Raw genomic sequence first — 18,902 nt, 5'->3', positions numbered from 1 at the left:
CTAGTGGGAGATGAAGGGGAATCAAGGAGAATTTCCTGTCATTTGGCGAAATCAGACCTGGAAAGATCACTGTTGTTTCGAGGGTAGATAAGATGTGAGGTGGTAGGGAGAGGGGGAAAGTAATGGAGACCTATGAAGGGATTCTATAATATGAAAACTGATTTTGCTTAATTTATAAGAAACGTGGACTCTTGAAAAGTTTGTGAAAATGAGAGTTGGCTGAGATTAATAGAAAATATCTGACAGAAATAAGGCAGTAAAACAAAAAACAAATGGTTGCCCACATTTTAGGCAATAATGTACAGAATGAACATTACACAGAATGAGGTCAGTAACACAGAAGACAGGAGAAGCTCTAAATTTGAAAACTCTACCCACAGTGGTAAATATTAAAGAAAGGGAATACCCAATATGATTTAAAAAAACAAAAATCTGCTTATCTAATGGGAAGAGAACAGATAAAACAGAAGTAGTAATAAAAGCAACAGTGAAAGTAAAAACAATAAAAGGAACATTTTCTGATATTTGAAAGAAATTGGTCTGCAGATAACAGACTTACACATTTCAGGAAATTTAGTGAGAAGTTATCTTCAAACATTTCTTATAAAATATTTTTTTCAATTAAAAATACGTGTGTTGGGCTGTGTGGGTGGCTCAGTTGGTTAAGCGTCTGCCTCTGGCTCAGGTCCTGATCCCGGGGTCCTGGGATAGAGCCCTGCGTGGAGCTCCCTGCTCAGCGGGAAGTCTCCTTCTCCCTCTCCCTTGCCCCTCCCCCGTTCATGCTCTCTCTCTCCAGTAAAATCTTGGGAAAAAATGTGTGTTGCCTTCTACATCTTAACACTCAACTACAGAAGGCGGTAGAATTAGATCTACAGAGAATTGATGGGACATTGTGTGACTTGAGAATTTAGTATACATCTATGTTCTGTAAGTCACCTTCCTGAAAATATTTAAAGCAAAACTCCTGGTATTTGAGATGAATGAGTATAGTTTCTCAGAAATATGAAACTTAAAATACGAAAGAAAAATGATAGTAGAGCTAAATCTCTATTACTATTATAAAATATCTTGAGTCAAACATAAACATGAAAAATGATTCCTGAACACATTATAGACATATGAAGTAATTTTTTTTAAAAGATTTATTTATTTTGGAGAGCGGTGGGGGGCAGGTGGCAGAGGGAGAGGAAGAAAGAGAATCCCAAGCGGACTCCTCGCTGAGCACAGAGCCTGACGGAGGACTCAGTCTCAGGACCCTATAAGATCATGACCTGAGCCATAATCAAGAGTCAGATGCTCAACTGACTGAGCCACCCAGGCGCCGCATGAAGTAATTATAACAAAATGGGAAACCTAATTTCCAGATTTTTGTCAAAGTTAATGAATAGAGTGATAAAAACAGGCTGTACTCCTCAAGTTATATAAGAAGCAGTCAAAAATGATTTTGTTTTTTAATAGAGAAAATATGGGGTTAGCTCTGGCCTTGAAAAGTTTTAAAGTAACTAGTATAGAACAAAAATGGGATGCTGAGAAAACTTTTGTAACCCTAAAACATTTTTGACACTACACCAAAAACTAATGATGGTGGCTAACTGAACATAATAAAAATATACATATAAACCTAAAACAGAAGATAGCAACGTATATATGTGTATGTTCTTACTATACATGTATTAAATATATATATTAGGAGTCTGATTCTCAGAATGGGATTAAACAACAAAATCCATATGTGTGGTGATTTTAAGAACTACACCACAAACGGAAAGAATATGGAGAGAAAGTAGCGTGACAATACTCAGACCAAGGAAAATTTAAGAGCAGTATTAAACACATCAAAGGATGATAATTTTACATTCATTGAAAATATAATCAACAATTACTATAAAACAAATGATTTATTGAATATGTATCTGAGAGGAGAAAATTAAGGAATAATGCCTCAGATTACTTGCTATTCACTTTCCTTTCTCTCCCATATCCAAAGTAGTCTTAATAGTCTTTGATTATAGTTTCTTACAGATAACTATATATCTTATAGCTGTCTTTAATAACTTTGTCAGAAAATAAGAGGTAATTGGCTTATTTGGGAAAGCAGTGTAAATTTCAAAATGTGAATCACAAAGTAATATGGTATATTTGAAGGAATACCTAACTAGATTTGAGGAGACTTGTGTTTCTAGACTTAAGACGATGATTTCCTCCTAGGTGACCTTGGGAAAGTCAGTTTCCTCATCTGTGAACCCTGGAGTTGAGATCATGATCCCAAGGGCCCAGAACCCGGCTCCCTCAATACCACTATGTTCTAGAGAATAATCTTAATGTTTTCTTTTCATTGAAGCTTAGCCCTGGGTTTAAGTACCTGTGATTTAGTGAGACTTGAGTCCCCTAGATATCATAGTCTCCAGTTTCCACATGTATTCTCTTAAGATCCTCACCACACAAAATCTATAATTCTATCAAACGTAATATTTCATTAGTTAATTTTTACTGATTAAGTAAATACCTTGTAGAGTGTGAAGACAGTACTATCAGAAAGTAAACCTGTACTGTTGTGGAATCCAATCCCATCTATGCTATTACATAATATGTATCTCATATATATGAATGAAATTATATATATATAAGAATGAAATTATACAGTTTATTAAGTTCCATTACAATTCCAAAGCTGCTTATTATTTTTCCTGGTCAGTTTTCAATTTGCAATACTTTCTAATATTTTGGCTTTGCCTTTCTCTCAAAGTAAAAACATATAAAATACAGGAGGCTCTCATTTAAGTGCATCAGATGTTTTTGAGAAGGTAGGACTTTCTTTTTAATATAATCACTCCCTAATCACTTGTTTCCCAATTATTTTTTGATTTTTTTTCTCTCCGGAATTATCTTAGCATTTTAATGAGTTTCTTATGACTGTGATCACATCATCGTTACCAGTATAAGAATAAGACCTGGTTCTTCCAGGACTTTTAGATCTGGGTCCATCACAAAATGGATGCTGAAGACAGCCTAGTTAGATAAGGGAATGAATTTAACCTCATGTTCATTGTTTCCTAAACATTTAAATTAGAGTGTTTGACATTTTAAAAAAATCAAATACTACTTGTAAGTGGAGGAAGATTCATCAAAGAGTACAAGTTGGGTGATTTGGACTGCTAGACTGTTAGTATTTTTTTTTAAACGGGTAAGTGATCTATCAAATAGATTTTTGAATGTGGCTGAATATTTTATTGCATTGAAATAAATTTAATTTCATGGAGAAATTAAAAGGCAGGGACTATATGCCAGATACTGTGGGAGCTGGTGAGTCAAAAACAACACACACTAGTAAATGCAGTTAGAAACGTGTCAAGGGGACAAGTTTACAAGGGTCCTGGAAGGAGGAGTAGGGTTTATAGATTAGGAAATATAAATCATGTGATTTTAAAGGTGAAGGTGATATATTCCTGCTTGGGAGTTCAGGTGGAAAAATGAATAAAAGTGGGCGAGTCTTGTTGGAGAGCCTGTCTGGAGACCAAACACAGTGGTAGCTATAAATTCCAACTAATATGTGAGGGAGATTTTTGCAAGCCGTGCAGGGAAGGCAGACCTTTCTGTGTTAGTCATCTTTCTCCCAGAGATTCCAGATTGTCCGTGTGGTGATGTGTTAGGAGACTTTCTTTCAGCCAGGCTTTTAAGATTCTTCCAAATGAAAGAACGGAACAGGAAACATATGAATTATTGGCTCAATATAGTTTCTACTTTGTTAATATTGGTCAGAAAAGTATTACTTGGTAGTAGTCTCCTGAAGTCTAATAATTATATTTTAACTATAAGACAAATTTGACCATATTTTGGTTTCATATACTAACCCCATCATAGATTTTTTTTTCCTGGAATGCAGTGAAATGTAGTGAAGATGTATGGTTTTTCTCATACATATGAAAGTTAGACCTGTTATTCAGAATCTCCATTAAAAAAATTAAAAGAAAATTAACGGATTAGCCAAAGGGTTTGAACTGGTGGTCTTGGTTAGTCCTAAGGTAATGCTAAGAATTCTTTTGTGGAAAACACCTAGAAATGCTGGGTAAGATATAATACACATCTTTTTAAATGCATAGCTCTACTAGCCCTCCTGCAAGAGGGAAAACCTCGGGGACCAAATAGTGAAGCTTGTACATTGACATCGTAGCTGTATTGGGGCTGGAGTATGGGGACAAGGTGTTGATGTTGGTGTGTAGGGATTTTATTATTCACTCAGAGGAAGAAAACGTATCCTGAGGCATTCTCAAAGTGGGAATTGGGGTAAGAGATCTTCTCATAAAAAGCTTAAACAGAGCTAGATCTCCGTGAAATGTGGACTAGAAGAAAACCTGCCCCCGAGGCTGGTAAATTTATATTTGGCCTTCAGCTCTGAATATGAGGTAAAAATGACTCCTGAGAATTTGTAACTATTAACCTATACTCAGAGAATGTTGAAGTTCTAATTTATTTTATACAAATATAGGGGAAACGCCCGAGTTAAGAGATTAACGTAAAAAGTACTTCTGGATTGATGATGTACTGAGGCATCCAACATTTTTAAAAAATTGTTTCTGGAGATACGAACCTTTAACATGGGTTTTATAAAAATATCCGCAGATGAACCAGTGCTGGATATGAGCTCATAATTAAAAATTACAAAACAGTAAACGAATTATTTACATGCCCAAGAATTTCAGTAATAATTGTCATGTATATAAACTATAAAATAACTGCATTTACATTGATGAAATTTATAGACTGATTCAAAAGAACAAGAAAACAAAACACAATACTATGAAAAATGAACAAGCAGGTTTGGAATGGGGCTAGGTAGAGCTACTAGTAAAAATTAGAAACAGTCATTGAAATTACACCCTTATTGGACAGGTTAGACAATAAGTTAGACACATCTAAAGAGAAAGTGATGTAATTAATGATAGAATATTATAATCTTAAGAAATTACTCAGTACTCAGCCTAGAGAAATGAAGAAGCATAAAATATGCAAAGAGCTTAAAAGATAGGAAAGAATCTGCAGTTCCAAGATACTTCTGACAGAATTTGCAGAAAGGATAAAGGGAAAAGGACAATATTTGGAGAGATAATGAATAAGATTCTAAAATTGATAAAAGTCATGAATTCTCAGATGCAAGAAATACTGCAGCTATCAATCAGGATAAACGTTAAAATTCCCCTGAATTTTACAGTAAAACAACAGGATAACAGGGGTGCCTGATTGCCTTTGCCGGTAGAGCTTGTGATTCTCAATTTCAGGGTTGAAAGTGAGCCCCACATTGTGGGGTGGAGTTTACTTAATTTTTTTAAAATTAAAAATCAAAACACAGGATAACAAAGATAAAGAGAACATTTAAAAGAAACCAGAGAGAAAAGACCAAAATTAACTACAAGGGGACCACAATTGGACTTTCATTGCACTTTTCAACATGGATGTATAAGCTTTCTGACAATGGAATAATATTGTCAAAGTGCTGAAGGATTACTAGCCTAGAACACGATATAACCAACTAAACTGTCATTCATAAGGTAGGATTGATATACAATGGAATATTAGCCATCAGAAAGAACGATTACCCAGCATTTGCAGCAACATGGACGGGACTGGAGGAGATTATGCTAAGTGAAATAAGTCAAACAGAGAAAAACAATTATCATATGGTTTCACTCATTTATGGAACATCAATAGGGAAATCGGTAGGAGAAGGAAGGGAAGAATGAAGGGGGGGTAAACAGAAGGGGGAATGAACCATGAGAGACTATGGACTCTGGGAAACAAACTGAGGGCTTCAGAGGGGAGGGGGGTGGGGGAGTGGGATAGGCCGGTGATGGGTATTAAGGAGGGCACGTATTGCATGGAGCACTGGGTGTTATACGCAAACGATCATGGAACTTTACATCAAAAACTAAGGATGTACTGTATGGTGACTAACATAATAAATTTTTAAAAACTTATTTTAAAATACTCAAAAAGCTTTCACTAAAGAAGGAAGATGAATTCAATGATAGAGTGTGATTGAAGAAACAGTGGCCAAAAAATGGGTAAAGAGGGGCGCCTGGGTGGCACAGCAGTTAAGCGTCTGCCTTCAGCTCAGGGCATGATCCCGGCGTTATGGGATCGAGCCCCACATCAGGCTCCTCCGCTATGAGCCTGCTTCTTCCTCTCCCACTCCCCCTGCTTGTGTTCCCTCTCTCACTGGCTGTCTCTATCTCTGTCAAATAAATAAATAAAATCTTTAAAAAAAAATGGGTAAAGAAAACGGCCACTATAAATATTGACTGTATCAGATAATGTATTTGAATATTTTCTCTTACTAAATGTTAACACACTAAATATTACTAAAACAAATCACAACTAACAAAATGAGCCCTGATTTGTAAGATGGGAGGTAATAATACAGCACTCAACGTTCTCCGTATTCAGAAGGGATGAGTTAAAAACACAATAGGATTGAAGAGAAAAATGACTAAAAAAAAATAAAAACGGAATTATAGTTTCCACACTGTCAGAGGAAAGAGGAGATTTTGTTAATGTTTAATAGCAACAGGGAATAGGAGAAAAGTAGACATGTCAATGAGCACAGTTAGATAATAGAAATAATTCCAAATATATCACAAAATATAACAAATATAAATGATCTTGGCTTGCCTGTTAGAAGATTAGATTTTTGGAGACTTAAAAAATCCGACTATATATTGTTAATAGAAGTTTAAAATAGAACACAGTGTAAATGAGATTAAAAGATGAAAACATTTTCAGGCATATACTAACCAAAAGAAAGGTTGTATAGCTTTGTGAATATCCAACAAAATAAACTTCAAGGCAAAAAAAAACCTTTTAGGGATTAAAAAAAAAACCTACATAAATATAAATGAAGCCATTTACCAGCAATATGCAATAGACATAGAAGGTATAACAAAGGTATATATGTGTAAGATTATTTGTCTTCAAAAAAATATAAAGCAACATTCGAGGGAGTCGTATGAAGAATTCACAGACAGCATTGGTAGGAAATTTTAACATACCTCTCAGTAATTGACACAACGGAAGAAATATTAGAAAACTGTGTGGAATATTTTTCTACACAATTAGTAAATTTGATATAATGGATATAATCACTGAACAATAGTTGCAAAAGATGCATTCTTTTTAAGCATTCTTTTAACAATTGGCCATGCCTTAGGTAACAGAGCAGGTCTCAAAAAAGACCAAAATTCTGAATCATTCTGGTCACAATGGAATTACTTTAAAACTCAGTAAGAAAAGTGTAACTGCAGATCCAGATTTAAAAACATGCTTGTAAATGGCTTATGTGTAGAAAAGAACTAATGAACGTAAGAAATATTTAGAACTGAACGAATGAAAATGCTATATAGACTTGCGAGATGAAGCAAAGGTAAATTTAGAATAAATCTAAATATACACGCATTTAAGTTTATTAAACTTGTATAACGAATAACTGAAAATGAATAAGCTAAGGAGATGAATGAAAATGTTCATGAAAGAATAAAGTTAACCCCTCCAAAAAAGAAGGGAGAAATAAAAAAGATCACAGAAATTAAGGAATAAAAACAAAGAGTAACAAAGTGTAAAGATATTCTTTGCAAGCGCTCAAAAAAGGCAATAAACCTTTAGCAAAACTGATTCTGGAAAGAGGATTTGAATGACTGATACATTAGAAAATGAGCAAACTTGTTTAATAAAGAAACCCACAGAAAAAGAAATCCCAAGTGGCTAATAAAATGAGGACATGCTCAGCTCTATTAGTAATGAGAATTATAAATTCAGGTACTAGTGAGATACCACTTCGCATTCATCAAAATTGGTAAAATATAAAAAGACTGAAAATACCAAGTTCGGCAAACGTGTAGTATCAGGAGCTCTCATGTACCACTGGTGTATGTATGAATTGGAAAGTAGTTTTGCAATATCTAGTAAGGATGAAGAAAATACACATGCCCTACAACCTAGCAGTTCCACCCCCTGGTGTAGCCCTTCAGATAGCTCACACGTGTGCAAGAATGACGTTAGGCATTATTTTTAAGAGCAACTAATGTAAGAAACTGAAGGCCATCACTAGAGCACTGCATGCGTAAAGTGTCACAATTCAGTTCACAGTATATGTATCGATATGGTTAAATATGTTGAACTTTTGGGGGGTGGAGTTGCAGAAGAAATGTGTCTGATTCATTGATACAAAGTTTAAAAATGTGTGAAGAAATACTCTATCAATTTACTTACATGGTAATTGTGATTTATATATTTGGTCTTCATCCCCATTCTAACACAGAACCCTTGTACTTTTCCTAATGAGTGATAAAAAGTGTCTTTTGTTATGTTAATGGTGACTTGTAGAACCCACCTAAGGATGGGCAGCTGCTTGCCTAGAGGACTAGGTGTGTGATTAGAGTTGGAACTTTCACTCCTACCTACCCCACACCCACCCAGAGGGGAGGGGAGAGGGGCTGGACATTGAATAAATCGCTAATGGGCAATGATTTCATTAGTCATGCCAGTGTAATGAAGCTTCTATGAAAACCCAGAAGAAGGGGATTGGGAGTTTCCAGGTTGGTGAACAGATGATTTAGGGAGGAGGTTATGGGAACTCCTAATCTGTAGCCCATCAGAAATACAAGTAATAATTTGGACTAGCATCTGAAGTACAAGGAAAGGGTGGATAGGAACCTCCAATCTATAGATTACAGCCTGAGGTTATGATTGGCATCTGAAGGGGGGTTGGGGGTGGGGGCATCTTGTAGCACTGAACCCTTAACCTATGAAATTCTAATTCTGTGTGCTCTCTTGGAATAGAGTTAGAATTGAGTGTATTGTGGGACACCCAGCTGGGGTCCAGAGCATTGTTAGTTATAGGTGTGGAAACCATCCTGCCTACATACCCAACAGGTTGGAACTGGGTCTAGGAACCAAAAATATTGTATGTAATAAAACTTTTAAAACATGCATGGAAGTAATACAGAATTCAGCATGGTAATTACCTCTATGGAGAGAGAAAAGAAAATGTGTTTGAGTAGATAAAACTATACAAAAAATCCTGAAGCATATATATACAAGAAGTTATGATTCAGGGGCACCTGGGTGGTTCAATTGGTTAAGCATCCAACTCCTGGTTTCAGCTCAGGTCATGATCTCAGAGTCCTGAGATCGAGCCTTGTGTCAGGCTCCACCCTCTGTCTGGAGTTTGCTTAAATTGCTCTCTTCCTCTGCCCCTCTTCCCCACACACACGCTCTTTCTCAAATCTTTAAAACAGAAAAAAGTTATGATTAAAGAAAGCTGGATGATGGGTATAGACATGTTAGTATATTATTGTACTTTTGTTCATGATTGAAATATTTTCTATTTTTAAGACAACACTACATTAAATCACTTTATGGAAGAATAGTGGAACTTGGGACTAAGTTATCGCCCCTAAGTAAGAGAATGAGCTTTTTAGAACAAATAAATGGAAATATAACGTCATTGTTTACCACCCACCACCACAGCACTCCCAAACCCCCCACAATCATACCTTTTTACACAAGGAAACTGAAGCTGCCTTTAGTGACAGACCCCCTAGGAGCCACGGCCTGGTTTCATCTGTAAGCCTTGGGCATAGGCAGGTGAAAAAGTAAAGTCATCGACAGTCTATGAAGGGAAGAAAAGGAGAACTTCGGAGTACAGGAGCCACAGGTGTTTCAGGTTATTTGCGCCAGTAGTCCCTTCAACAAGGTTTTACGTATTTTTTTTAAATGGAAATAGCTGTGCTGTTTTTCCTCATTAAAATATAATTCAGGGGCACCTGGCTGGCTCGGTAGAGCATGCAACTCGATGTCGGAGCTGTGAGCTTGAGCCCCGTGATCAATGCAGAAATTACTTAAAATTTTTTTAAACAAAATTCATATTTTTTGAAAAACCCTTTGCTGCATCAAAGGGATTGTGTGGTACACGGGAAGGCTTACAGGATCTAAGTTTGCAGCAGGCTGGCGACTCCGGCAGGGGCTGACACTGCCGTCCCAAAGCAGAATCGCGTCTTCTCTAGGTAACCTCAGTTGCTGCTCTTCTCTGTCCCCTCCACGTGGGTAGATACTAGTTCTTTGCTGAATATATATTTTGCATACATCTTCTCTTAGTTTGTGGCTTTGCCTTTTTACTTCCTGCATGTTATCCTTTAGTGAGGAGAATTTCTTAATTTTAACGTAGTCCGTGTAATTTTTTTTCTTTCATGATTAGCTCCCCCTTTGAGTCCTCTTTAATCTTTGCCTATTAAAAGCTATTTTTATGTTTCCTTAGTTTCAACTGTATTTAAAAGTGGAAAGGGGGCATAATTCACATTACCTGAAACTGTTTTCCATGGATCCTGTGTTGTAAGATATTTTTCAATTTAGTATTAATCCACCAAACATTCTTATGTCCTGCTGGGAACAGCACCTCCTCTCTCTATTTTGGGGGAACTTCTCAGAGCCCACCTATTATAGCAGATGATATTCTTGGCCACAGATGTAAGCTCTTGACCCAAATTGGGCTAACGTTACTTTTACCCCTTAGCCACGGTGATTGGTGCAAATACGGCCTTATGACTCAGGGTGGGACAGTCAGGGAGGTGGCTGAGAGCTGTTCGCAGCTGTGGTTCCAGCTCAGTCAGTCTGCAGCACCAGAAAATGAAGCCAGTTTCCGAAGAGAAGTAGAATGGGGAGGCAGCGGATCTTGGCCATGTTAAGTCACTGGCTGCCTAAAACACTCCACTCTGGACCTTCCTGTGGGTTTGGTTACGTGGGCCAGTAAATTGTCAACTTTCATTAAAATCTTTTTTTTTTCTTGGTTGAGTTAAAGGCTTAAACATGTTTTAAAATGTAGTTCCATGGGGCGCCTGGGTGGCTCAGTCGATTAAGCGTTGGACTCTTGATTTCAGCTCAGGTCCTGATCTCAAGGTCCTGAGACAGAGCGCCACGTGGACTCTGCACTGAGCCTGGCGCGTACTTAAGATTCTGTCTCTCCCTCTGCCCCCCCCCCCACCTTGCCCTCTCGAACATGCGTGCACGCGCTCGCTCTCTCTCAAAAAATAAAAATGTAGTTCCATGATCACGTCAGTTTGAGAATGCTCCTATTATGTCTTACTCTCTGAGATTCACAAAGTATGTTAGCCTATTAAAGGTCATAAGAAAACATGCAGTAGAAGAAGCCTGTTCATCTTTATTTAACCCAGTAATTCTCAAATTTATTTTTAACATGAATGCTTTTTTATGGTCTTCTATTAATATCTCATAGAATCTTGGCCAGCAGATCGTTGGTTTGGGAAATGCTGGATCATGGGCATGGAAGGCCTAACTGCAAGCAGATAGACGAAAGGTGCTTTAATTCCGAGCTAGGTTTTGAAAAATGCTGACATTTAATAATTTATGAGCAAATCGTGTTATTTTTAAAATTTGGCAAAGACTCTTGTGATAAAAAAATTGAATGCAAGCAATCTGCAAACTTTTTCTTGTGCAGGTTAGCCAATATACATTTGCTATGTGCAGTTATAGAGAAAAAAAGTCTGAACCACAGGAACTAATGCAGCTCGAAGGATACACTGTGGATTATACAGATCCCCACCCAGGTAATTCTAAATTGTATCACTTTCTCTGCCATTCATGTATGGGTGAAATTCTCATAAATATCCTGTCTCTGTTCTAGGTTTCAAACTCCATTGAATGAATAGGGGACATATTTCACTTATGTACCTAAATAAGACTTCATGAGATTGAAAGTATATCTTTCTGAGGGCTACTTAGCTTTAGCCATAACTCATCATTTCTGTTTTCTTTAGGACAAGGATACAATATGTGAAAGTTACGTAATAGAAAAATTATATGAGAGATATCAGCAATGTTTATATGAACTTCTTTACTGGAAACCAAAAGGTACAAGAGACAGAAATAGGGAATGGAGTGGCAAATGAACTTTTGTATATTCTACCAATTTTCTTCCCAATATCACATTCTTAAATTCTCTCCCTATTTCCATATTAATACTAGGTATGTACTAGATGCTTGGTATCTAACATTGGTGAGGGAATGAATTAATGAATAGGTGGAGATTAATGAAATTAATAAAGCAATACTGAGAAATATGTAGATTTAATAAATACAGAGATTAAGAATTTAATATGGAGACAGTAAAAGTAGGACTCTGTGATCGAATTCACTAATTGGTCACAGCAAAATATCTTCTTTGTGAAAGAATTTTGCAAAAGATAAAATACCATACAGATACAAGTATCACTTTTGCCATACCTATATTTCTTTTCTCCTAAAATCACCACATATTTTTCCTGCACGTAGAATAAGAAATGTGCCAAAAGAGAAGATTTTCTTCTCTGACATGAGCTTGCAGACTGTCTATATATTACTATGGAGGAGGTTTGTATGGCTTGCAGAATGTTACTGTGTCCTGAACTGTTCATTTCCTTAAGCTGTTTTTAATTTTTAAAGTGATATAGAAGTTTAAACCTTTCTCTTATTCACAGCATTGAGCTACTCTCTTCCTTGTGACTGTTTAGCGCATGAGCTTGAAATCTGTCAATTATGTAAGTTTTTAATGACGTCTTTCTTCTTCCACAGGCCTTCAGGGTGGTCAGATGTTCTTTAATGCAGTTAAAGAAGGAGACACTGTGATATTTGCCAGTGATGATGAACAGGATAGAATATTATGGGTTCAGGCCATGTATAGGGCCACAGGTCAGTCATACAAACCCATTCCTGCGATTCAGACCCAGAAACTGAACCCCAAAGGAGGGACTCTCCATGCAGATGCTCAGCTTTGTAAGTTTTGTTGAAAAATAATCTGATTATCAATTAATAACCTTAATAAGATATAAAATTGAGACACATTGTTTCCGTATCATGGTTTACTTCATTAATGAATTCCTAATTGAATAAAAATCATCTGTATTAGTAGCCATAGAATCAGCTCTGTAATTTTTCCACATAGATCTAGAGTAAATGTTGCCTGGGTTTTCAGTCCTGAATTTGCCAAGCATTGGGGTATATCTGGGAATCTCAAGAACACATAAGAAAATTCTCCAAAACTTCTTCAGTAAAATTTATTTTAACTTATTATTTAACTTACATGTTCTGTAAAAATGGGAAAAGTACTGCGAAATCAAATAGGCATCACTAGGACTCCAGAACACCAAAACGATGAACCTTCACTTCCTAGGGTTGTTCTTAATGGTCCAGAAGGATAACAGGGCTATTTTCTGTTGTAGATTGATAACAAAGAGTAAGTCATCAAGCCAGCTTTCTTTATCTAAATACCTTAGTATTCATGCCATCCTTTGTATGCTAATTTAAATCATTTAAAAAATTTTATATTTCATTTGAGTCTATAAATGATTAATAACAAATGATGTAGTAATTACAGAAACATTTTCAAACACAGCTTTAATAATCATTAAGCCAAATATTCTCACTTGTTACACTTCTTTGCAGAGTTGCTCTGGTCTCTTCTGTAGTTTTTCTGTGACTTTAAATTCAGTTTTTGACTTTTTAGTCAAAAGGTTCTACTGTTAAGGCTCTTCTCCAGGGGAATAACATCTTGACATGCATTATTTTGTTCTTGTACTTTTCATGCATCAAATAACCACTCTCTTTTCACTGTCACATCTGGGCATCTTAATGGTACATTAAGCCAAATAATTAAAGATGGACGATGAGCTCAAGTCCAGCTACCTTTGTGTTTCAGGGTTAGAAGTATACATCTTTACACTTACCACAGACCATCTTCCTAGAACTTCATGCATAGTATATGAACTTTAAAATAGTATACTTCCATTTCTCCCCTTCTACCCTCTAGACTATTCTTGTCCTACATTTTACTTCTACACATATTAGAAATCCCACAGTACCTTGCTATTATAATTATTGCCTTAACAGTCAATTACCTTTTAGGGAAACTTAAATAATATGAGAAAATGTTTGCTATATACTTACCCAATTATCAGTTCCAGTGTTCTTCATTGTCTTATAGAAATCTTTTACTTCTTGGGCGCCTGGGTGGCTCAGTCGGTTAAGCGTCTGCCTTTGGTTCAGGTCATGATCTCAGGGTCCTGGGATAGAGCCCCACATCAGCCTCTTTGCTCAGCGGGGAGTCTGCTTCTCCCTCTCCCTCTGCTGCTCTGCCTGCTTGTGCTCTTTCACTCACTCACTCTCTCTCTCTGTCAGATAAATAAATCTTAAAAAAAAAAATTTACTTTTTGACAGACTTCTTTTGACTTGCAAATCTGGTGGTGATTAATTCTTTTAGCTTTCTTATATATGAAAAAGTAATTTACCTTTCTTTTGAAAAAAAAATTTCTTTCAGTTCTTAGATTTTGCCTCCCACTCTAACGCCTTTTTTTTATAAGGAGAAATGTGCTCATTTTTGTCTGTTCCTCTGTTCGTAATGTGTCTTTTTCCCCTCTAGCTGATTTAAAGATTTTCTCTTTAACACTGATGTTGACCAGTTAGCTTGTAATGTGCCTTGATGTAGTTTTCTTCATGAAAATCTCCTTGAGTTTTATTCTAAGACACAGTTAAGTCACTTGGAAACAGTTCAGTCTTTTCAGGTTTTACCTTAAGTTTTGTTAGGTGGAACTAAACAGTGTCTAGTCTTGGATTAATTTTCACCATTTCTGGCCCAGGACTCTTCTTAAAGACCCTGATGATCCATGGATTCTGAGGTTTCCTATTGGGCTGTTGAGAACAAGTACTGTTGCAGGCTCTGTGTGAGTTTTGGGCACTGCCCCCTCTAATCCTTTAGGATGATTTCTTCCCTGGCCATAGGCAGTCTCCTCACATGTGTGAGGCGGTCAGTATTCAACTAAATATGGAAAGAGGAAAGGGGGAGAACCGTATTCGTGCAGGCAAACTCTAGCCATTTTGACCTTCCTGAATTGTCAGGTCCGTCTTCTCAACTTGGGGAGTACACGAGTGCTTTGTGGGTTCTTGTTCCCTGTGCCACTGCTTTGAAAGTTTCTCCTGGTCCTCACTGGAGCCTCAGCTCACTTCATTTGTTTCCTCTCAGGAGTCACTCTCCTTGGTTGTCTGATGTCCAGTGTTTTGAGAACTATTTTTTTAATGTATTTTTTCCCTCAATTTTTAGTTGTTTCAGGTAAGACGTAAATCTGTTCTTCATGACTGCATCCTGACAAGAAACAGAATGATTGTTTTTTGAAAGTTAGAGCAAGATCTCTCAACCTCGCCACTATTAACATTTTGGCCCAGATAATTCTTTGTTTCAAGGGTTGCCAGCAGGGCTGTCCTGTGAATTGTAGGATGCTTAGCTTCGTCCCTGACTTCTAATCACTAGATTCCGGTAGCAAACCACACACACACCCCCATCTGATAACCAAAAATATCTCCAGACATTGCCAAATGTTGGGGGCGGGGGGGACAGAGTTAAAGGTGGGCTAGAAAAACCCTCGTTTGAGAACCACTGAATTACAGTGACTTGAAAATTATTTTTTTGTGAAAAGGTCTCCTCATTCACTTGTGTTTCAGTATTTTGTTTTCAAATCCTAAGTGCAAGAAATACCCAAGGAGTGCACTGGGCTCATGGATATCATCCATATCGTGTAGTGGCAAGAAAAGTGGTCAGGAACCACTGGCCTCGGACATTAAGTCCATGACTGCGTTATATAGAATTAATGAATATGACATCTAGTAATCAGTTGATTCAAATAGCCGTGTCATCTCTTTCTCACAAAACCTTTCTACTATCAGATATTAGTCTATTGTCAAAGCAGTGTTGATTAGGCTAAGTGGAATGTGGTTTTCTAGCCCCTTGATTCACTCGTTCCAAAAAACCCAAACTTGCTCTAAGAAGCCAAAGTGTTTTGATTATGTTAACAGCAGCTTTCTTGTATTCCAGATGTTTTGTGAAGTTTTTTATCACAGCAGACCCTGCTGTTTTATCTTTCATTAAAAAGGTGGGGGAAGGGGTGGAGGAAGGAAGAAAAATGTGTCTACCTCATTGAATGAGAATACTGATCTTGACCTCTATCAAAGAAGCCATTAGACTTCTTCAGAGAGTAGTTAGCCCTTAGTATTTTCTTCCCTTCCAGGATTTCTATGGCATTTCCCCTTCTTTTTTGATCATGTCTGGGAAAAACAACTTTCAGAGTCATTAATAGAAAGTAAGAAAATAATATGAAATTAAAATGAGTAGTTACAGAAATCAGTATGTTCCTAATCCATTTAAATATGCTTTTTTATTCCCTTGCTGACCTATAGCTGGTAAGGGTAAGTATTTTCATGATATTTTTTTTTTGCTTCATTGTATTAAAATTTTTATAATAATATGATTTTTGAAAGAATATGATCTTGTTTACAATGTCAATCTCCTACTTTCTCGGCAAACACAGAATATTTAGGTTAACTTTACCTACCTGTTATGAAACAAAAGTCTGTTTTTGCCACAAGAGACGAGTAGAAACAACCTAATATCTACCTTCATGTGGGCATAAAGGTAATGCCTGTGAAGTTGTTATAATAGCATGGAATGTTAAGTGGAAAAATACTAAATTATGTATGTGATATTTTAACTATGTTAAAAAAAATTTATACGTATAGGTAGAATTTTACCTAAACTACTCACAGTGGATGACTTTAAAGGGATTAGTTACTGATTCATTTCTTCTGTTTTCTGAATTACGTTTGAAGTATCTATGTTATAACTTAAAGAAAGCTCTTTTTAAAAACTAAACATACTAGCTAAATGTTGAGATAGAACAAAAAAAATAAATGTATAAAGTCTACCTTATTTGAAGACAACATTATCTGTTTTGGGATATAAATGATGGTATGTATTTATAGATTTTTCTGATACATCAATCTGTTCAACTTCCCTGTTTCTTTGGTTTTCAGGATATTTAGAAATTCTAATAAAACAGGGTAAATTAGGTCCAAATTTACTGCTTCAAACAGTGCATTGCCTTTTGCCAGACTGACAGACATTCTTTGGTTAAACTATCCTTTACTATGCAAAGCACCTGTTTTTCATTTTTCTCTCTTAATGTATATAATGTAATACAATATGTATGTAACATAATACAGTACAACACAGTACTAGTTGCCTTCCAATAATAAAGAAATGTCAAAAATGAACCAGAAAAGTTATCTTCTTTGTAAGTCAAATTTTTTTAAATATTCTTAAATCAGAATATAAACTTACATTTAATTTTATGAGCTTATTTTCTTGATTGATCTAGTAAGTTGAATTTCACACTTCATAGGTATGTTTTACTTTACATTGAATATATTATTTCAAATGTTGAATATTGGTTTGCTTTGCTTATGATTCTAGGTCAGTATGTGTTGATTAAAATTGTCATCATGTGAAAATATGACTTAGTTGTTATTTGCCTCAGAAAGCAAGATGTGTAAATTCATACATCCGTTTTTAGTCAATTTAACAAAACAAGCTAAGAAATTATTTGGGTCAGTAATAGAGGTGTGAACAAACTCTTAATATATGTATCGACGTTTCTCTTTGGTGCTCAGCATAAAATATGTACATAAAACAAAAAATATCAACCAAGGTAATCTACATAAAATTTTATAACCTGAAACTTCCTATTGCCACGTGGGTGTTATAGAAAGACACGAGATCCTTCACGTTTAACTTCTTGTGAATTTTCAAGCTTAGTGAGAGTTGGAGCTACAAGGAGAGTGTAATCAGGTGTGGGTATCGGTAAATGCAGCTACGGGCATGATCTTAACCGTAGGACAATTTTAAACCAAGCTATTGTATTTCAAAAGGTCCATATGCTGCTTAGCTCAGTTCAGAATTTTGCAGAGGAGATGAGCTCTTAGGTAGCAGCACCTTCATCATCGTCCTTTTGGTACTTGAGTCCCAGGCCTGGACACCTGAGTGGTCTAGATGCCAATGAATGGCCACCTCTTCTCCTGCAGTGTCCCGTTTGCCTCTCTCTCACTTCCTTTTCCTCCCCCATTTTGTATCCCTAATTTCGCTCAACACCAGAAGAAGAAAAAAAGAAAAAGAAAAAGGCAACATTCTTAAAATTAGTTGCAAAGGAAGAAGAAACATTTCCATTAAAATTTTTCCCCATCTCACATTTGGAACTCTGACTTAGATGCCTGTCCTGGGGCTTGGATTCCTGAGCCCATAGGGGCTGGCTGTGGTCAGTCCCCACCAAAGAGTCCCCTCCCACACACCACGGGGGGGCCTACCAGCTTGCTAAGGGTCCTCACGTTGTTTTGTAGGCTAGCTATTTTCAAGTCCATGTTAACTGTTTAAATTGGTACCGTCAGCCTACTTATTCTTTCCCCTTGACTTCCAACAGCTATTACCCTAATGAAAAATTTAAATTTTCAGGTTCCATTTGAATAAGCGTCTATAATTCCATAAATCTATAGCAAATAATAATCTTTCTCAGTTTGGGTTTTATTCCATCCACTTCTACCACACCTGGTGACAGTACCGCCTCAAGACGCTGGAGCATATATCCAGCTGTTACCATAGAGACTCTCCACCGGTACCCTCAATTACCACGTCCCACATCTGTAGTTAGTCCATAGGTTAATCATCACAATTCATGACAGTTTGGCAGTGCATTGTTCAAGCTCCTATCTTGTTGGTTTCTTTTGATAATTTTCTTACATCATTTTGGAAGACAAACTGAACTGAAATTTGTCATGAGTACTTTTTCATTTAAAACCGGTCACCATAATTTTGTGTTTTAATAAACATTAATTGAAGATAATCAAGTATAACCCAGTTTTCAAGCAAGTATCCAAGCCTTGCATTTGGTTATGTAATTGATTGAAAGCACAATTCATTTGATCCAGATGATATCTCTGTGTTTTCTAAGAGTAGATGTAGATATGTTATCCCAAGAGAAAACTAT

At 36.4% G+C, this 18,902-nt stretch overlaps 1 protein-coding gene across 10 annotated transcripts in view; it reads left to right on the top strand.

Moving 5' to 3' along the window:
- Positions 1 to 18,902, top strand: part of CADPS2 (calcium dependent secretion activator 2) — a 513,662-nt gene that overhangs the window by 350,002 nt on the left and 144,758 nt on the right. For all 10 annotated transcript variants that reach the window (XM_044387950.3, XM_044387934.3, XM_044387928.3 and 7 more), the window contains exons 10-11: positions 11,504 to 11,612; positions 12,616 to 12,816. In XM_044387950.3, the coding sequence (XP_044243885.1) occupies positions 11,504 to 11,612; positions 12,616 to 12,816 (310 nt within the window). The remainder of the gene's footprint in view (positions 1 to 11,503; positions 11,613 to 12,615; positions 12,817 to 18,902) is intronic.

Source organism: Ursus arctos, unplaced genomic scaffold (assembly GCF_023065955.2).
Source record: "Ursus arctos isolate Adak ecotype North America unplaced genomic scaffold, UrsArc2.0 scaffold_3, whole genome shotgun sequence".
Classification (NCBI taxonomy): domain Eukaryota; kingdom Metazoa; phylum Chordata; class Mammalia; order Carnivora; family Ursidae; genus Ursus; species Ursus arctos.
Note: the sequence above shows the minus strand (reverse complement) of the source record. Positions and strands in the feature narration are given on the sequence as shown.